The sequence below is a fragment of the Pomacea canaliculata genome, linkage group LG12 (genome assembly GCF_003073045.1).
Source record: "Pomacea canaliculata isolate SZHN2017 linkage group LG12, ASM307304v1, whole genome shotgun sequence".
In the NCBI taxonomy this organism is placed as follows: domain Eukaryota; kingdom Metazoa; phylum Mollusca; class Gastropoda; order Architaenioglossa; family Ampullariidae; genus Pomacea; species Pomacea canaliculata.
In genome coordinates, this window is record NC_037601.1 from 13,825,220 (window position 1) to 13,846,713 (window position 21,494).

Sequence of the window (21,494 nt, forward strand, 5' to 3'; positions counted from 1 at the left end):
CAGTCTTTATCACGTGACAGACACGCTATAAGTGTGGTCTGTAGGTGAAAGGGCAACGGGTAAAAATATGGGTGGATAAGTTTTTAGTGGGAAAGTAAGGAATTTCACACGTTATACGTGTTAATTTGTCATTACGAAGTTTTTTTTACAAATCGATTGATTGGCATTGTCGCCTGACTTTCTGTATGACTGCTAAATGTTTGGGCTGCATGTTTGCTTGGGAATGTCAGTCCCGAGGCAGAGCACGACAAACATTTATTGGTAATATGTAAGCCTGCCTAAGTTTATGTTTTAAATTTTCAACAACAAAAAAATAAATAAATAAAAAAAGAACTGAGCTTAACGTTTGTTGTTTATAAAGGGTTCACTTTTGGAGAGAGAAGGAGGCGTAGTATTTGTCTTTAGCAAAAGGTGCAGCTCTGATCAGATCAAAAGAATTCAGCGATTATTAACAACATGGTTGTGTCCCTGGAAACAGTCGGGAGCTTTTTATCTGTGATTAACATCCGACAGGTAATCCTTCCCCATCCCTCACCATCTCACTTCACGCTGGACCCTTGCTGACTCAGCTTCTTGCTGATCGCGGGGGGTTCAAACCCCCGAGCTACGCACTGTGCAGGGGACGTCTCCGACACGTGGAGCCTGTAAATCACAACAATAAAAGGTCGACAACTTGCATTAAATTCTATGGATGCCATAACCCCCATGGCGCGCGTGCTCGCTTGTTAACTTTCTTCCGTAGTCTGGGATCTATGAATATTGTTTTCTTTTGTTTTGTTTTTGTTGTTTTGTTTTTGTTTTTTTTTTTTATGGTCTGTAAAAAAATTTTTCCCAAATTATATAAGGTCTCCATGTTTTAAAGTCCATGTTTTCTAAATAGCAATATCAAAGGATAAGCAAATGAAAAAGCTTTGGCTGGTAAAAATTCGTTAGAGTTAATGAGATTATTTGTGTATGTGCAGGCAAGCCTGTGTGTGTATAATGTGTATAGGCTGTACACCTTGTAAATGCCAGGGCCGCCGAGAGCCAGCCCGGGCCCCGGGACAGACGACCTCTCCGGGCCCCTTGTACTTGTAATCGTAAATTATTTTCCCAGTATATAATGTATGTTTACAATTTGAATCTCAATATCTACACTTCATTCAGTAACGAAATATAGACTGCAAACATTAGGACAAGTGCACTAGGATCTACATCACTACTTGAACATAAAGTTGTTTACACGCTGACTACACTTTTCACGACAGGCCCCAGTACCCCGAAATTGTATTCTACAGACTTGAAACTCAACTTCTGCATATGTAATGCTTGGGTGTTCTGTCCTTAGACCTTTCTTTAAAAGAAAAAGAAAAGGAGAAGAAGAAAAAAAAATCCACTGACCAAGGCCGGGCCCCCTTGACAGCCGCTGGCCCGGGTACACCAGACCCTGTCCCCCCCTCTCGTCAGGCCTGGTAAATGCCATGAACTCCACCAGGAAGAGGGTATGTGTGTTCTAATATTATTACTATTAATGTACTTTCACTGCCCATCCATAAACAGAAAATTGTGCATTAGGAAAACAGCTTTGTTACTGTATACCGAGTTTCCTCTATGAACTTTCTAATTATAGAGATGTATTTTACAGACTACAAACAGTCTTTTTATGCATAGGAGCAGAGAATCTTTTTTCTTAATTCGATAAGGCGTATTGTGGTGACTCAGAGGAAAGCAATGCCAGGAAGGGTGGGATTGTACACGTTATAAAAGTGCTAGCACACTAGTGTGGCGAAACTACAGCTAGACCAAATTCATTTTTAAGTAGATAATTTTGTTTGGCCCGCAAACGTAAATATCAAAATGGCCCACCCCTGGTCTAAGGGAGACAACTCTTTAATTATTTAACACCGAATGGTTTCCCATACTAACTAAAAAAGTACCGTATATTTCTACCTTTCCCTCAAAACTGATTTCGCTTTGAGTGCCAGTTTTACTTCTTAAAGGGCAAATAGATTGTCTGAAGCAGAATAAGCAGGGTAGGTTCGTCTCTTACATTCTCTAAAGTCACACACAAACACGCGGCTACGGTTGCATGGAAATGTAGAGGCCTTGGAGGTGTAGGTCACGTGATGTTTTTGCGTCTCGCGGCCGGGGGAAGGTCCCGATCGCCAACGTCGCAATTCCGCTGGACGTTCCTGTAACCTTGTCGTGTACTTTCAACACAGAAGCGAAATTAACATATTTCTCTAATTATATCTGGTCTAATGTGTCTTCTCCTGGGCAATATGCTTGATGAAATTGTGAAACAAATCTGCCTCGTATGTTAAGTTTTAGTTAATTTGAATTAGCCTAAACTTTTCACCTAACCACCAGGGATGTGGTAGATTGAACAAACTGACCAGTAGCAAACAACAGCTTGAGAGCTATGCATGAAGGAACGGACGTCCGTGTATGATACTGAGGGAAGTAACAGTACTTAGGGTCATACAACAGATGCAATTTCATCAGTTCATAGTTGTAAGTACCATGCATTAAGTTTTCAAGGACAAATTAAAAAGTCATACAGAAAAGTGTTATTTCCCCTTGCTACCCATAAAAATGCGTAAATTGTTGCTTAATATTGATGCACAGGAAAACACAAGAATTGCGCAGTTCAGTAAACAAAAGTACATCTCCAAGCCGGAAAGACAAGCCTACGCATGCGCAATAACCACTCAGCAGATACCGCAACGAAATGGCTTCCAAAGCGACTAAAATACGAGCTGTTGTATCTAGTTCTGATACTGAATCGTATGCGGTGCAAGAAAATGCAACCGGCAGTGGCAGCAATGTTCCTGCATTCCTTATGAAATTATGGACTCTCGTTGAAAACCCATTAACTGACCATCTAATAAGCTGGGATTCGGTAAGTGTTTTCGCCGCTTCATGTGTACATTACTTTATGTCAAAATGACATGGAACTATTAATAGTATTGAAACCGTACAGAATCAGTAAAGTTTTCGAAGGAATATATATTCAAAATGTAAAGAAGTTTCATGTCACTTTAATCAACCGTTGTTTTTAGTGTAATGTTCCCAGTGATGAAGGGCTGAATATCGTTCGTACTTGTAAACTTTATGCAACTTCTTCACACATTCTCTTTTCAACTCACAGATTAAAAATTATTAATTATCAAAGCATGTCATATTTTTAAATTTTTTTCTTTGAGCGATTTGCATAACAACATTTAGGAGGTTTTGAAGTAGCACATAATATGTAGAAATGTAACTATTGACCTTTACCAGTAATGGCATGGTCTCTTTCTAAAATACTTTTCACTAGCTTTTTTCCATGGCGATGGGTATGTATATATTAGTCCGTCATTCTTATAATTATCTAACAAGAATCTTTACATTTGTAATATAGGATCTTTTAACTGTAAAGTTTTGTTTTCTAAGAAAAACTCAAAGGACTATACCAGTTTTTAATGCAGCATTGGCATCTTATAATAGAGGAGCAGGATGCAAATCTTTCATTTTCTGTGTAAATAAAATTAATGATATAAAATAATTAATAATGTACATTGTAAGGTATTCTTGTATGAAACATTTAGATATCAGCATGTAATGTGTAAATATGTGGGCTTGTCTTTATTCAGGTGTTTTTAATTCTTGTAGGAGCACCTCAAAAAGGTGAATAAGGTAGTTTTATTTTTGTATATGCCACCTAAAGTTTAAGATGTGAAAACTTTGTATTTTCAGAGTGGTAAGAGCTTTCACATCTATGAGCAGTCCCAGTTTGCTCACGAGATTTTGCCACTCTACTTCAAGCACAATAATATTTCAAGCTTTATCAGACAGCTAAATATGTGTAAGCTGATTTTACTCCTTTTTTCCAGTTTTACAGGGCACATGTTTTATATTTATTTTAACATGTAATTGTATTTTAAAGAGTGCTGATTTTGATCTGATGTATTATTATTTGGACATGTGGGGTTTTAACTCACTGAACATTGACAGTTTGCTATATAAATCAGACTATTATTGTACTAACATGGAGTGACCAAAGGTTATCCGGTGACAATAGCCACAGGCAGTATGCAGCATGTTCAAAAATCACAGGTCCAACAGATCTAATAGTAGAATATAACAGATGGGGTATTATAAGCATAAGCAGTTTAGCAGTGCAAAGCAGTAGATGACTTGAGCAAATAGGAGTGTTGAGTATGCACTTTAAAAAAATTGCATTTATTATTATTATTACATTAGGTTTAGATTAATATTCATTTGATCTGTGGGATGATTAATAAAATTTACACTGTATTGCTATATATTTTCTTGAAAATTTTCATCTGCTCATATTGAAATACTTTTTAACATACTTCCTGCATTTTTTTTAAAATTTGAAAACAGATGGGTTTAGAAAAGTTGTTCACGTGGAGCAAGGTGGGCTGAAGGTGGAGAAGGATGATTTAGAGTTCCAGCATCCATACTTCCAGCGTGGGCAGGAACTACTTCTTGACTTGATCAAACGCAAAGTTACAAAGGTAAAGGATATATATATATATCTTGACTTATGATCATTAAGAAAGCACCATAGCTTAACTTATGGTTAATGTTTTTAAGTATGAAGCTAAAGGTGACTGGCTTACTTGAACCTGGTTAGAAAACTTCCCTTGGGTGCTGTCCAGCAAAATAGGAACCTGGTTTATTGTTAAAGGTAAACCCAACCAAAGGAGAGGGTTGGACTCTTATATACATTCTCTATATATATATATTCTAGCGAACGCCTTCGATAGAGAACATTTTGGATAACAACCAAAAATTTCCTTAAAAATTTGCACCGGATACCGAACAAAATTCGGATACCAAACAGCCACATCATCCACACGTGACTGACTAGCATCTCAGACCAAGCATCATTTGCGCTCGAGACATAGTTATGATCGGTCATTCGTTTTCTTTATCTGTGCGCATCCTTCTTATTTAGTGATTTTTGTGCTTGATTTTAATAATATAGCCCTCAATCATGGCTCCAAAAAAGATTAAGAGCAATAGTAGCAAGGTAATGAAAAGGAAGCGGCCAACAATTGAATTGAAAAAGGAAATAATTTCAAAGTATGAAGAAGGCATGCGTGTGTCTGATATCTCGCCAGATACAGGCATGTCGAAGTTGACAGTCTCGACATAAAGAAGCTAATGTTTGGAAAGGAGTGAGTACTTTAACAAAGCAAAGGCCTCAAATAATGGAAGAAGTAGAAAAGTTGTTGCTTGTGTATATAAACGAGAAACAGAAGATGCTAGCATCAGTGAGTTGTTCATTTGTGCGAAGGCACTGCAAAACCCCAGGGACAAGTGCTACTATATAGCCTGTAACTTTCATACATTAGCGAAGTAAACAGGGACTGGAACCAATTTAATCTATTTCCTTTATTTCTTATGTGGGGAAAATTGTTTTGGATACCAATTATTTCGGGTACCAACCAACTTTCCAAAAGGATTATGGTTGTTAGCCAAGGTTCCAATGTACCTCAAGCAGTGTCTTGGACAAGGTGAACCATCTATGGCCAGTAGGCTATAAAAATAGTTTTTTTAAGATCACTTTCTTATTTAAAGCTACATACATAGTTGTCATTTTGAACTGAAATGAATCAGTGCTTCTTTGAATTGATTTCAGAATGTGCCTACCAAAGAGGTGGCAGGAGTAAATCTAAATCTTGATGATGTAAACAAAATGTTGGCTGATGTTTCCCAACTCCGCGGCAAACAGGACAGTCTGTCAACCAGCTTCCTGAATCTGAAGAAGTAGGCATTTCATTTCTTGGTATCACCTTGAGAACATGTTACCATTGTTACCATTGCTTTAAAAAAAAAACTTTGGTGTGTGATAACACTTCTTATCAAATGAAACAAACATGCTGGATCCACAGGAGTTGAAAATTGGAATTGATTAAACTGATATTGTGTTAATTAAATGGGCATATCAAAGACAACATTGTCCTGAGCCAAGTTTTTATACTAAATGATAATTGCAGCATTCTTGTTCTCGTTGTCATTTGCTTTGTTTGTTAATAAGCAAATATATTAAAAGAGCATTATCATGTGCAGTGTTTTAACTAGGCAGCCACTGCAGCACTGTCATATCTTTAGCCATTTTAGCCAATTTTTAGAAAATCTTCAGCCAATATTTTCATGTCCATTTTTTATACTTGAACCTTACATACGTCTTCTATTAAACATGGTCGTTTTTAAAATAGACTTGGTACCAGAGTTAGCATATATTTTCCAGCGCATCCAATACAGTTCGGACCTCGATAAGTCAAACTCAAAGGGACCTGAAAAAAAAATCGACTTAAGGAGTTTTCGAGTTAGGGAAAATGGCGTAATAGCCGCAGGTATTTGGCCGGAAACTAACAATTAATTCGATATAGGGAGGTTTTCGACTTAGGGAAGGTCGACTTATCGAGGTCCGATTGTACATAGTTTTTCAAATGCTCACAAAACATACTCCAGGCTAGATATCAGTTAATCCTTACTGTCTTGTTGCACAAGTCCAGAACAGACATCTGCCTTTTGCTCACACAAGCACATTTACAGATGAAGATGACATGTGGCCAGCTAATATATGAAGGAAAGTATTAGACTAGTTGTTAAAATCAATAATGTTGCTATTTGTGCAGACAAAATGATATTCTGTGGAAGGAGCTGATCTCCCTACGACAGAAACATGTACAGCAGCAGCAGATAGTAAACAAGGTAATCTTGGACTGTTATAACTTTTCTCTCGCTCTTTTCAGTTACTTCTTCCCTGAAACAGGCTATATGTTTTTGTTTTTTTTAATTGGGTTTTTTCCCTGTACTTTTTTGGTACTCCTTACCTTCAGCTTTTGGAATCTTTGAAGAAAAGTGAGGTTTTGAAAGCAGATGAGTAGGTTTTTTTCACAATTAAATATTCATAGGCATTTTCCACATTGTTGCATCTTGAGAAGGGAGAATAATTTAACTTTTTTGGTACATGGCTTCTCATTCTTCCATATCCTTCTTCTGTTATTAACATACCTGTCACCTTTATAGATCTCAATTTTTTTTCTTTGCTGGAAGAATAGCATTATCAAACATTATGACTGTCCAAATACTTGCAGGTGATAAGAAGTCAAGTCAGATCTGTGACATTCATAATTTCATTTTTTTGTGTGTGTTTTTTTATCTGTCCACAGTTGATCCAGTTTTTGCTGTCATTAGTCACCAGGCAGGGAGGCATGCCCGGACTCAAGCGGAAAATTCCGCTTATGCTAAAGGATTCCTCTCATTTGGAAGATGAAGAGGGGAAAGGTCCCTCCCCAAAGAAAAAGCCACATTTTTATGTGGATAGTCCCAGTGATCATGATTACACAGTGCAGTCTGTAAGTAAGGATTCTTAGATTAGTTCTCCCTGCCCACGTGTGTGTGCATGTGTGAGAGAGAGAGGGAGGAAAAAATTTGCCTTTTGGATCAAAATCAATCCTTAATCAGCTGGAAAAAAAAGCCAAATCATAAAATGCTGGAAACAGTATACACACCACTGTACCTCTATCACTGTCATCACCACAACCATCTTGTCTGTCACACCAGAGAGTCTGAAAACTTGCTTCTTTCCTGACTGTATATATCAATATCCCTTGCAGCCCAGCGCCCCAAGTATGCCAAGAACAGGATCTATGAACTCTGCTTCTGGCCCCGTTATTCATGAGTTGGTGGATACTGATGACTGCCACCAAGATCACATCTTGCAAAATGTAAGAAAACTTCTCATTTAAAGACAGAACGGCCTGAAAAGGTTCTGGAGAAAGTATTGCGTTGGGTCTTTGAAAGTCAGTGAACTTAAGCTGTTCTTGCAGATCTGAACTCTTCTTTTATGGGCTTCTGGGGAAATGTATTTGAAATGAAGGAGTATGAGAGATTTTGCTAATGAAGAAAACATTGGTAGAGAACACTTAAAATGATTATCACCAGCAACAGCGAGAGACCACAACCAGATTTTTCTTCAGTACATAGACCAATGCAGGCATCGTCTTCATTTAACCTGTTTTGCTAGCATTGGAAAGAGAGAGTGGTGTGTTGCAAGGATGGATTTGTTATCTGAGTGTCCAAATTTAAGCTGATTAACTGTTCAGAAGGGAAGAAACAAAACTCAAAGTGAACATATCTGTTCATTTCACAATTTGTTGAAAACTTTTGACCCATTTTTTTAAAACTATATTGGGTATTATAATTATTAAAGAAAGAATTTGGAGCACATTACTTTTCAGTTTCTACAAATTCACTTCAGATAATTGACAGGTTGGGGGACCAGGGCACAGAGATGAGAAAGCCTACTGATGCCTTAGTATTGAATATTTCTTGTGCTTTTCTGCATCGCATACCAAAGGAAGCCCTCACTTAAATTATGCTGAGGAAAAGTGATAGGTAAATATGTTTACTGTTACAAAGATGATAAATTCTGTGGGGTACATCTGCATTATGTGAACCCCTTCTTCTTCGAATGCTTAACTGATTGTATTTTATGCTCTGTCTTTTGGGCTGTGAATCCACTGTCTGATGTAAATTGGCAGCGGATCCTTTGAGCTTGATATCTAGGCAGGATTTGCTGGTAGAGCAGACAGGACTACAGAAAGTGCTGTGGTTTTTGGTCTGCTTCTTCACGTGGGCATAGGGCCGTGGCTTTTATGCCTGTCCTCTGTAAGCGATTGTTGAGGTTGCAGTGTCCAGTCCTTGGGCAGGAGATCAGTGCCTGCTCGTGTGTGCAGTTGCATCTGTGTGTGGACTGCTTCTGCCATATTTGCTTTAGTGTGGATTTTTTTCTTTTAATGTGCCGCCTTCTTTGTCTGACAGTCTCATTGCTCGGTGTTCTTTACTGCTGACCTTTCTTTTCCAGCTGGTCTGCTCTCTCGTTTCCTGCAGTTCCTCTGTATTCTGATATCCAGAACAATCTTGGTTGTTTGGGTTTGCTTGTCAATGTTATTCAGTGGGAACTGCATTGTCTGGTTAGTCTGTTTAGATATGTTTGCTTGAAGGGGGTGAAAATGAGTATGTAGAGAAGACTGCTTTTCTTGCTTGGCTTGCAGGAGAAGAGTCTCTATAGCAGTTAGCAGGAGTGTCAGGACTTTTGCCTCGTAATTGAAGTATATTCTGCCACCTGGTGCTGCCAAGGGTTTTAATGTAAATGCCACATCTGACTTTTTTTCTAACTAAGTTATCAGTCTGGATGTGTGTCCAGCTTGCTGCTGGGTAGGATGAGGCAATCTCATGTTTAGTAAATGCTTTTAAAATGTCATTTTTTGTTTATTTTTCAAAGTAATGACTGGGATAGTGGTCCTGAATTCTGCATAAATAGTTCTTAGAAGTTCTTAGAAGCCAGTTTAGTCTCATGCATAGTGTTGAATCCACTGCTGAAAGGTCTACTCTGTCATGCACAAGCTCTTTGATTAGATAATTCAGACTTTTCCATTTAAGCCTGTTTTTTGTAAATTTCTTGGAGTTTGCCATGCAGTGGGTGCTTAGCAATCCACAGCTCTGTGGCAAATAATCTGGGAATGAATCAGCCTAGAGAATGAATGCAATTACTGTTAATACCCCTTCGAAAGAAAAGAAACAGTGTTCCAAAACAGGGCCACTGTACTTGAACTAACTGACTTGATGGAACTAAAGGGTAATCAGCAACTAAGGCAAAGTCATCCTTAAAATCATCCAGAATTGCATGAACACTGCTGCTGCTGACTTCAGACCAGACAGTTGCAATTATACTTCAGCTGTCACATCCTGATTGAAAAACAACACCAGCAACTTTATTGACCTCAAGAAAAGCATTTGAATGTTGCACAAGGGACTATGGCATGTGATGTTGAAAATACAACTTTGAATAGAACCTTGTTCAAGTGATGGAAGTGCTATGCAACCAAATGGAAATTTTTTTTTCGGTGGGATGAGGGTTTGGGGATCAAGGTTAATGCCAAGGTGGACAGAGGGGGAAAAAAAACCCAGACATCTCTTCTCTGTTGCATTCACCAAGCAGCTTATGCCCTCATTTGTATTGTTCAGGCTTAACTATTATAACTCTCTGTTTATTGATCTCCCTGACCACTTGCTTGATAGGCTTCAGAGAGCTCACAACAATACTGTTCACAGTGTATTCTGCTAGTGGTAGGTTGATTGTGTCATGCCACTTCTTTACGATCTGTACTGGCTGCCAGTTCAGGTTTGCGTCAAATTCAAGATCGCCATACTTAGTTATCATGTTGTTCATGCTCTTGCCCCAATCTGAGCTTTTGTCACCTTACAAGCCAGGAAAGTCAGTTTGCTCTGTACACCAGTTTTTCGGGCGTATCAGCCTGGAAAGGTTCCACCATCATTCATTCTCTTTTGGTAACCCCAGTATTTGGAATGCCCTGCCTCTATCTCTCAATACAGTGGAGATACCTGCTTTCTGATCTGGACTTAAAACTTATCTCATTCAGAAATACCTACTGTAACCAGTTTACCCTGACTGATACTTTCTCCACCTTCTCTGCATTGTTCCGTGTTCCTAGCAGTGTTCACTTTGCATGTTTGTTGGCATGTTTGCCTGATTATGATGCCCTTTTCAGTCATACATCATCACTACCTACTGTCCTTTACATCTTGTAAAGCACATTAAGCTCATCTCCATGTGGGGAAATGTGCTATATAAATCATATAATTATTATAGTTATTATTGGAGCATCTTCCATGTATAAGGAGCGGTCCGGTGGCGCAACGGTTAGCGCCTGTCACCAATACAGTGAAGGTTGGCTGCCCAGAGTTCATTTCTCGTCTCGGGCACGCTGTTCTTTCTCTGCACGTGGCATCTGTTTACAGGGCTGGCTGCTTGCCGTAATATAGCCTTAGTTGCTGGCACGGCGTAAAACACCAATACCCCCCCCCCCCCCTCCATGTATAAGGAACTGTAGTGTCCTGTTCATGGTGTCATGTACGGAAGCTTCAGCTCTGTATTACATTTTTCTCAACAGTCATCACCACTTAAAGACTCCATCCGTGTTACCCACCAAATGTCAGTGCCTCAGCCACAAGCACAGACAAGTGCAGTAAAGGCAGCTTCTAACCGATCACAGACTTCTGGTCTGGAAAGTCTGCTGGACCAGGCACTCATGTCAGCAAATATTTCTCCTCTTGATGCCAGCATGGTGACTCCTGAGCAGTCTGATATTCCAAAGGCTTTTGTTCCTGACACACTGCCTGGATCATCCCCCTCACCTGAGCCACCAGACCAACAGCTGCTGCAGCAACCAAAGATAGAGTCACAAGAGCAAGCTCTACTTCCCTCCTCTATTGGACAGGTCATATTGAGACCTTCAGACCGACCTCTTTCTTCAACAAAGTAAGTTTCAGTAAAGTGCATGTGGAGTGGTTTTTATTTCTTTTTTTTCTTTTTTTTTTTTTTTTTTTTTTTTTCGTGGGTTAAGAATAAGTTGGGTCTGGTTAATTTTTTATTTTGTTTTGTTTTTTTTTTTTTTTTTAATGTGGTACTGAATGCTATGAGAAGGGAGTGCTGGCTTTGCATTCACCTTGTTTGTGGCAATACTCATACACCACTGTAGGACAGAAAGCAACAGCAGTCACCTGTTTGTTCTTATGTTGTAAGTATTACACAGTAAGGAAAGCTGCCTGCTTTTGCTTTTCTTAAATCTAGAACATTCTTCTGAGTATAGCAGTGATAATAACTGCTTCAGATCTGTAGGGTTGTTTATGCAGTACAATTTGAGAGTTAATGTGTTTTATTTTTAAACATTTATACAGATTTTATATGGTTATTATTATTAAACTGGGCCTAGGTTTGTAAAGAACAGCATGAAGTGTTCTTGATTCAGGAAACCATAGAGGCATTTGTGTGTTTTACAAACATTGTAAATGTCAGCTTGTCATCAGGTGTTTTCCCATCTTTGTTTATAAATGCCCTGGTGAAGCCATTTCTTAAGAAATTTATGCTTGATGTCAATGCATTGAACAATTATCGCTCAGTTTCCAACTTGTCTTTTCTCTCAAAGAGATCTTAGAGAAAGTAGTTTTGACACAGCTCAGGGCCTACTTACAAGAGCACCAGCTCATCCCCCATGCTCAGTCAGCATACAGACTTTTTCACAGTACTGAAACTACTTTAATTAAAATGACCAGCAACATATTATCTACCCTTGACAGTGGTGATGTTTCTGCCTTAACTCTACTGGACCTGTCTGCTGCATTCAACACCATGGATCACTCTCTGCTCATTCATGGACTACACACCTTTCAAGGGATTTCTGGACCTGCTCTAGCGTGGTTCAACTCCTTTCTCGCTGATAGGACACAGACTGTGTATGTTGATGGTCAAACATCTCACACAGCTCCACTTTCTTGTAGCATCCCTCAAGGCTCAGTTCTCAGCCCAGTTCTGTTTATTTTGTATATGAAGCCACTTTCATCTTGCATCCAGTCTCACAACGTTTCTCATCAGTCATGCTGATGATATGCAGCTGTACTGCTCCACTCCACTGGCTGAGTCTCACTCTGCTGTGCTACCAGCACCATAGAAGTGTGTATTATTGAAGTCAAAGACTGGATGGTGTCAAACAAACTCTGTGGTGATAAAATGGAAGCCCTCCTATGTTCGAGAAGAAGAAATCCATCTTCACTCGTTTGTCCACCAAGTCACATCAAGGGGGGTGAAACCAACATCACCTTTGTGTCCTCCATCAGGAATCTGGGATTCATTCTCACTGCAGACATGCTATACAAGTTACAGTTGTCTGTCTTTCTGCCTATTATGAGCTACGCAAGATCAGCGCAATCCCTCACATTCTGTCTACGCATGCTTCAAACACTCTTGTCTGTGCGTTTGTTTTATCCAGACTTGATTACTGCAACTCCTTGCTTGCTGGCTGCCCTGAATACCTTCTTCACAAACTCCAGAATGTACAGAACTCTGCTGCACATCTGGTGCTTAGAGTTAGGAAACATGACCACCCCACCCCTCTCCTTTTCTACACTGGCTTCTCATCCGTTCCCGCAACCAGTACAAACTGTCCGTGCTGTGTTTTAATTTCTTTGCTGGCACCTGCCCTGGTTATTTCTCTGAACTACTCTTCCCTTATGTCCCAGCTAGACAACTCCACTCCTCGTCTGATGACCGTCTCATTACTCTTCCTTTCACCAAAACAACAACATGTGGCCACAGAATTTTTAGTTATTTGTAGCTAAACAATGGAACTCTCTCCCTTTCCATATCCACCACCTACCTACTATTGAATCCTTTAAACGTGCACTGAAAACGCACCTCTTCTGTAAACATTACTCCCAACAACTTTTCCTATAATGCTAGTCCTTTTTCACACCCTTCCTTTTGCAATATCATGTTACTCTCAGCTCTTGTTTTTGTCATTTGGTTCCTCTTTGTGTTTTCTGTATTTGATTTTATTCTTCATTTAGTATGGTTGTTTATTCTTTTATAGTTCATATCCTATTTGTTTTCCTGTCCCTTGTATGATGTCCGTGCTTCGTTCTTGTTCTTAAGTGCTAAGAGCATGCTCCTTAGAAGTGTGAGTATGCTCTTTAAAATTTTGCATTTATTATTATTATTATTTAGTAAACACATGCTCTAATCATGATGTCCTTGTCTAAGGGAAGTCCAGACACAGGGATATAAACTATCACTGTGACATACATTATAATTTAATCCTTTTTTAACTGTTTTTCTGTAGACCAGTTTACTCATTTTCTTTATCTTACTCAAGGGACATGTCAGACCAGTTGGAGTTTTTGCAAGCAGACATTGATCACCTTAAGGAAGTTCTCAGCAGTGGTCAGTACAACCTGGATACCAGCATCCTTCTTGGGGTATGTTACTAATCAGATATTTGTGAATTCCTGTTTTGATTGAAGCTTTTGTTAAGCTTTTGAGTCCAAATTCCAGAAGTCTAAGGTTTTATGGAATATTTACCAATGCAGGAAGCATATACTATCTTAGCGGTGTTAATTGCTGTGGGAGATTTGTCTTCCTTTCACAAGCATGTTTACTAACATTTCTGGCTTTTTTTTTTTCAATGAAGCAGAGTTAATAAATTACCATTGGGAATCCTTAACAGTATTTTTGTAACTACTGTCGGTGAAGGAAGAATAATTTAAAGAATTTGAACGAAGCTTAGATTAAATGCCAGTTGATGAAACTGTGTCAAAATATTGTCTAGATTTGTAAAATAAATTTCTTCTTTTTTTAATTTCTCAATTTCTGGTTTATTTATGAAGGCAAATCTCACCATTTAACTGAAAAAGCATTTTTTAATATTTGTCAATGAATTCCATGCATGTTTTAAGCATGGTGTGTTTTTTGGGGGTTTTCAGGCCTTATTTTAGTATTTTTATTGCATGATAACCAATATTTCTCATTCAGACATGGATTCATATGAGAGAATGCTTTCACATCCATGCACTGCACACACAACATATCCATACATGCATTCATATTTTTTCCCATCAGAATACCAGGGTGACCTCCACAGGTGAGTGAGTGAGCAGATGTGAACAATCTTGTTTAAGTTTGACCTTTCTAGGAAAGTACAAAGAAGAGCTGGTTGTGTGGCTACAACCATGTGGTGCCCATTTCACATGCTGTGCACAGCCTGAAAACTGATTAGCCCATCATGTTTTCCTTCCACAGCTGTTTGACCCCCAGAGCCCTCTGCCAGTGAACTTGGACTCCCCTGTAAGTGCTCATGAGTTGGAGTGGTTGTCATCTCATAGGATCAGACAGGCAAAGTTCTGAACAAGAGCATTCTTTTATTGCGGCTGCTTAATGTGGGAGTTTTTTCCTATGCCTGTGCTCAAAATCTCTTACTTTCAAGTCTGACATTGATTGTCTCTGATGGTCTTTTTATTGTTCTGAATGGTATGACAGATAAGGTAGATGTATGAAGAGACATTTCTGTGTTGAATATAGACATGTTTCGATATGTGCACATCTTTTGTGGGGGATGGGGGAAAGCCATTTCGCAGGAGTTAAATGTATGTAACAATTATTTGCACTCTTCATAGGACTACAGATGTAGTTCGATTTAGCATGAATAAAGTCTGTGTTCATAGCCTTATGAAGCTCATTGCAAGTACTTGAAACTTCATTTCAATTGCTAAAGCTTTTTTGTATTTTGGCTCAACCATGTCACTCTATAATAAGAAATTCTCACATGTAAGTGAGAAAAAAAGAATCATTTAAAAAACCTTTTTGTGAATGTTAAATTTTCTTTCGGCATCCATATACAAGAGTCAGAATAGAACAGGAAAAGCAGGAGAAGTGATAAGATAAGAAAAGCGTGACATACAGAAATAGGCATTTCCGGAAACAAAGAATCTGTTCAGTTTCTTAAGTCAAAGATGTACTTTTTTCAGAAGCTTTTTTTTAAAAACTACCATTTTTTTTTAAAAAGTATTTTTCAGATGGCTGTTGATGTTACATTATTTAACAGCACTTTAAAATGCACTTAAGCATAAATTTTGTGTCCAAGATATGTTTACCATTTATTTACTCTTGAGGTCATCAGTGAACCTTTTTTCATTCTTTAGAAACTATAACCTGTAGTAGTCTGAACATGGCATAATTCTCTATGTCAAAAACTGTTAGGAAGATCAGAGCTTATGGCTGAAGTACAAGTTTGTTTTGCACATTAAAAAAGTTATCTATATTTTATAACAATGGACTCAGCCTCATTGCCTTTTCAGGTTACTTTGTCACACTGTTTTTGCATCTATACATGCACACTTCCATACTTAGTATAGAAAGACAAAAGTATTTTTTATAAGTGTTCGGTTAGATCATTGTATAAATGGCATAATAAAGATTGGCTAAAAAAATTTTTTTTAATTTTTATTTGAACCTTGTATAAAAAGTTTGCCAAATTTTTTTTTATTGTTTTCTTAGGTGCGTCTTATCTTTCCGGCATGAATAATTAATCACGTTTGTTGGTTTCTAAATCATTTTCAGTTGTCAGATATTATGGGAGGTGTTGGCAGCACAGAAGCAAGTATCTCACCACAGATTAGTGGCAGCATCACAGGTATGAGTCTCTGAATTAATTAGATTTGGAGGAAGGGAGGGTTATTGAGAAATACATTAAACTTCAGTTAAAAGACAACAGTCAGTTGATCATACTAACTACAGTTAATGCTGTTAGACATGACAATTTATTTTAAATAGACAGTTTGAATCGCTGGGTTGAAAGTGAACACAGCCAGTGCGAAGTCTGAAGATCATGGTTTGAGGTGGTAGCACCAAGATAAAGCGGTTTTTTGATTTTTTTCACTCCCACTTCTGTCAAACAGGTTTGAACTACACTTGATGCCAAGCTTTTATGTGGAAGTCACACTAAGTACATTGTTAATATTGAACTTTGGCAAACTTTATCGTTCAGCTGCATGATGTGTACGTTGTTTTACAACTGCCTGGGCATGTTCTATAGGAAAAGGTGGTTATGTGTTTACTGAGAGGGTTTTCTGCTTTTGGTTGATTATAAGACAGTTTATTTGCATAAATAAGATGATTTATATAGTACTAATACTTATAAAACATGAACAGAATTCATAGCTTTTACTTCATACATCAAATCTTAAGTATAGTAATAATCTCAGTTGTCAGTTGTGAGACAAAAGAGTTTTTGTCCTCTTTCTTTTGTGCATTTCAAGTCAACATTCAATAATATAACATTTAGGTGAAGATGTGACAATTTATTTTCTTTTTTAGGACAAGAACTCTGGCAGTATCAGCCTCCAGAAGTACTGCCTGACCTTTTTGATTTTGGAACCCTTACCGCTTCAGAAATGAATCATGAAGAGGAGGAGGATGATGATCTTCCAATATTCTTCAACAACGAAAAACGCCAGGAAGAGGGACTGCCAAATTTCTTTGACAATAAAGAGACTACCCTGAACACACCAAAACCATCATCTAATGTCGGATTCCATTTAGGTGAAAATGGTGACATTGACATAAGTGTTGAGGATCTTGATTGAAGGACAGAAAGAGCAGACAGAATAATAGGCAGTGCTTTTATAAAGAAGACAAATTTATGAAAAGAGTGTTTTTTGTGATGAGTGCTACATGGTAGATGCATACCACTGAAATTGCATCTGGTCTCTGACACATGGTCCTTGTAGGAAAGCTTTTCAAGGCTTCACAAGAATGTAGGAAAGGTTGTATAGAAACAAACTGAAAGGAATATGAGTTGAAGAAAAAGTGTTCAAGCATACACAAGATGCCAACTGTATAATACAAAACAGTTATTTGTGTGTTATTTTCATCAGTATTCAAGTACTTCCACTTGTTTCTCAACCCAGAATAATGTTAAATGTTTATATGAAAGCAGTGAACACTGATCTTTCAAGGAGACAACTCACAGAAGCAGTAATCCAGTTGCAAGAAAGTTCGGTGCAGTGTCATAAAGTTGACCTTACTAAAGTTCCATTTACAAATCTACTTCACAAGAGAGAGAATCAGAACACATCCTTAGTCGATGAACAGTTTGCCACTTTTACTTTCCTTTGTTACCAAAAAAAAAAAAAGTTTCCCTGCAAAGCGTTCACCAAGTATCGCCTACCAGCCTTCATGAGTTTTTTCTTGGAGACTGTTCATGTAAGTGAAATAAAATGTATCATCCTGTAAAAATTAAATCCATCCACATTTTCTGTCTTGCTGCAATATGGTAAAAATTGTATAGTTTGCATTCTATTTACTTGTAGGTCTCCACAGAAGTGTGTGCTAATGGACAACCATTTGACCAGCAAGCACAAGACTGTTTTGGTACAGCTTCTTCACCTGCAGTTGACATCACTCGCTTTTAACAATGCCTGCTAAGCAGGTTGTTTTGTTTTTTTTTAGAATTTGGAAAGTCAATCAAGGGAAATAATGAAAGGTCCGTTTTGTTCCTTACTGGTCAAAAGAAAGTGAAGGCGTATTTCAGGTTGTGCTGGGATAAAATAACTTGGACAATTTTATTTTTTGCTGAAGAAATTTTCATTGTGATTGTTTTACACAATTTGGTGTTTCACTGTAACTTAAACTTTTCCCTCTACACATTTTGGGTGAGTGTGTGTAGCTTCAGTGTACAAGAGAAATATATCATTTTGTTGTTTGAGTATCTTTGTTGAAGATATGCCTTATAACTGTGGTACACATGGAAATGAAGAATGCATGTTGACAGTCATCAGCTTGTTTCTAAATCCTGTTTTCCTAGCAAGCATAGTTCGTTTATTTTATGGCAATATAAGCCTGCATGTGGTTTGTTTGAGTTTGTCCTTTTTTTCCTCGGTGTAGCATGGGTTGTTAATAAGTAAAATGTACAGTGGCACTTGAGTATGTTGGAGTGTCTGCCATTTGCCTTGAAGATGCCAATAAAGCAATATGCAGAAAGAATGAATTAGGACTGGATTGCATGAATTCATGTGTTTTAAAAATGTGGCAGGCTGTGACGTAGAAGACTTGACAGTGGCTAGTCTTCATCGTAGTTTGAATGAAATAAAAAATTTGTAAATTTGCATCTTAAAGTATCCACATTTGTGGATAAAGCAAATAAAGTATTGTAGTTCTGTGTAAATGAAAGCTAATTATGTGTTTCACATATAAAAATAAAAGGCGGTTTCGTTTTTATTTTGTGGGGGTTTTTAAAACAGAACTGTAGGTAATCAACAGCTCTAATTCATGTAGATTTCCATCATATGACCTTTGCTTGCATTACAAGCACTGTATAAAATCTTTAACTAAACTACTAAAGGTGTTAGTTATATTAATGTGCATAATTAATAGATTTTACTTCTTATTGTTTGCTCTTTGTCAAACATCATATCAATCTCATTGCCAACATCACAATACTTTGAAACAGATGCTATCAAAGTGAATATTAAAAAAAATGTACATCTGTTGGGTTAAATGTGTTGCTTCCATGAACCTATAAATATTTCACCCTTCAAATAGATGTGACTTCACACCACTACCTCAGTTTCAATTTTTAAAGTAGTCTTCACATTCTAAGAGGTATGCTCATTCATTGCTCTGCTTTTATGAATTGACATATGCAACTTGTTCTTCTATCACAAATTTAAACAGCAATTAATAAAAAAATTAAGATTTTTGATTTATCAATTACTTTTTGATAACGAAATCATTTTAATTCCTTGGCTAATGGTTTCCAGAAAGCTTGATTTACTTGCTTCTAGCCTTATATGAATTAGCAGCGAATACAAAGAAACTAGCAGAATAGAGTTGTGCTAGATGTAACATTTTGTACCATCATGTATTTAATTCTTTTTGCCGAGAACTATAGACAACAATTATCCTACCATTTGCTTTCTTTGTTGTTGCTAGTTTGCAAATGACAAGTTACTATGACAATATTTTCTCTTTTCTTCTGCGTTGAACTGATTGTGTTTTATATTATCTGTTTGGTGCAGGCAGCATACTCTACTTTTCAGTGTAGATTGGTGTCAGTATTTTGATTTGCATTTTACCTCATTCCTTTTCTCTCACTCAGCTTTTCTTCTTTTGATTAAGAAGAATTTGCAAACTACCCCAGGCTCCAATGATGTTCATTCTTGACAAGCGTGTTTCCATGGGAAATTAAACCCATCTTTGTGGATATAGACTTTCCATTTTTCAGCATATGCTAATCATTCTTTTGTATAATTTATTCACCTCTTTTTTTTTTTCACTGTGTTAATCACGTTGGCATAATATAGCTTCAGCACACAGTAATCAACCAGCACTTCCAGTTAAAATCCTCATTTATATGTTGGCTCTACGCATATTTTTGTTGCTATCTTGTAGGACCTTACTGTCAAGCATTTTAAAACTAAAAAAGTGGAAGAGGAAAATATAAAGCATAAATGAGAAAAAAGGCAGTATAAAGAGGCTGAATAAAATTACTGATGTTTGAGTAAGTATAGCCTTATATATATATTCTTCACATTTCCACTGGTTACTCTTGTGATTACAAACCATGATTTTACCATAGACTAAGAATATTTTAGGTATATCAAATGCGGTGACAATATGATTTTACGGCCAGGAAGACTGGATGTATTAATATTGGAAGTGTTGACTAATATACATGCTTTTCCATGAAACCTCATAGTATTTTTTTTTATCCGAACCCTGCTGCTTTGTATTTATTACTGTTCCAGGCTACAAGCACCAGGTTTCTGTGTCCCTTTGTTGAATGTTTTATAAAGCATGTAACATCGATTATATATCAAGTGCAGTCACCGACCTTCAGATTTAATTGTTATCACCTTTTATTCAAAACTTGAAATTATTCCACTTTTAAGCCATCATCAAATCGCAAACACAATGTACATACTATTTAAACAACTATATATATAGTCTTCAACACACAGCTGGTGCTAACTGAAGCCTGACTTCATCCATTCCCAGCTTGTAGACAGTGTTTGAAAGGAAGCTTATTTTTAAAGCCAACATATTTTTCTGCCTAGATCCTTCACAACCCATGTTTTAGTCATTTTTCCTGTCGTCTTCATCAGGTACAGTATATTGTTGTTTTGTTGTCAGTAGTGCATATAGCAGTTGCCCTGATCATCTTGGAGCTGAATAATACTCTATAACCCTTAGATATGTTCAAGTTTGTGTATATAGACGAAGAACTGATGTCAACAACAGCATATATTTTTAAAGGATAATTTTTCACAAAATAAATTATTAAAAAGGTAACAAGAACAGCATTTGTTTGGGATTTTTTTAAAGAAGTGTGCGAGTCACCGTTTGTGACACTAAAATATGGCATGAAATGCTGGACGCAAATAGGGTCTAATTTAAGAAGTAATGGCAAAGTAAGGGTAATGTTAAAAAATATATATAAAAAGGTCACTGACGAAACTCTGTGAGGCAGAGTCTGTGCCTGTGATAAAAAGGCAGTGTGGAAGAGAGAGAAGCGAGGAAGAGGGATAATGTGTATGTGCGTAATGATATATATAGGCCTGATTATTCTTTCTTTGTTCTCTCTTTCAAGTGCAAAAGTCACTTGGTCAACAAGCAAACTTTTATTTTTATAAAGCAAGCCAGTCACAAATAATGCGAAACCACTTTTAATTGTCAAATCATCTTTATTTCTTACTGAATCTCTTGTTCGTTTGACTTTGAAACGCTGAACACTTTTACGAACTGAAAATGAAACTCGTTGAAATTTCTTTTTTTTTTTTGTTTTGTTTGTTTTTAGTACTGTCAGTATTATAGTTTTGGTCGCATGACCGAAATTGGTCAACAAAAAGACAACAAAAAGTTATTGTTCCCAGTCACATGCCATCCGACCGAAGTCCATCGACAGTCTCATCGCAATTAAATTAGAGTTATCTTTCTTTACCGCCTTCTAGTCACAAATAATTAGACGAACCTTGGTGATTGTGTGTTTTGTAACCAAGGTGTAAGGCGTTGTAATACGCTAAGAGTAGAAGTAACACATAGTCTTAATGGTCTTATCTCAGCTAACCACTAATCTGGT

The 21,494-nt window shown here is 37.3% G+C and overlaps 1 protein-coding gene across 7 annotated transcripts; it reads left to right on the plus strand.

The window, feature by feature from the left end:
• Positions 1-2,355: 2,355 nt before the first annotated feature.
• LOC112577120 (heat shock factor protein-like) lies at positions 2,356-20,707 on the plus strand. Of its 7 annotated transcripts, none has more exons than XM_025260082.1 (14): positions 2,356-2,493; positions 2,608-2,881; positions 3,718-3,826; positions 4,369-4,502; positions 5,633-5,760; positions 6,636-6,711; positions 7,173-7,358; positions 7,620-7,730; positions 10,980-11,347; positions 13,737-13,839; positions 14,660-14,752; positions 15,977-16,049; positions 16,315-16,361; positions 16,733-16,860. In XM_025260082.1, the coding sequence occupies exons 2-13, from the start codon at positions 2,711-2,713 to the stop codon at positions 16,329-16,331; spliced, it is 1,569 nt and encodes a 522-aa protein (XP_025115867.1). In that variant the 5' UTR covers positions 2,356-2,493; positions 2,608-2,710; the 3' UTR covers positions 16,332-16,361; positions 16,733-16,860. The 7 variants fall into 7 exon arrangements, 6 of the variants coding, with proteins under 6 accessions (XP_025115867.1, XP_025115868.1, XP_025115869.1 ...); XM_025260083.1 differs by having other exon boundaries at positions 2,357-2,493; positions 14,660-14,704; positions 16,733-16,859; XR_003102010.1 differs by lacking the exon at positions 16,315-16,361 and adding an exon at positions 17,728-20,707 and having other exon boundaries at positions 2,359-2,493; positions 16,733-17,620.
• Positions 20,708-21,494: the final 787 nt, after the last annotated feature.

What these genes read in the sequence shown, in the direction of transcription:
- LOC112577120 (XM_025260079.1), top strand. Translation starts at nt 2,711, where the DNA reads ATGGCTTCCAAAGCGACTAAAATACGAGCTGTTGTATCTAGTTCTGAT. An exon ending in TCAAACGCAAAGTTACAAAG is followed by an intron (nt 4,503 to 5,632) that starts GTAAAGGATATA and finishes AATTGATTTCAG; the next exon opens with AATGTGCCTACCAAAGAGGT. An exon ending in GATTAGTGGCAGCATCACAG is followed by an intron (nt 16,050 to 16,732) that starts GTATGAGTCTCT and finishes TTTCTTTTTTAG; the next exon opens with GACAAGAACTCTGGCAGTAT.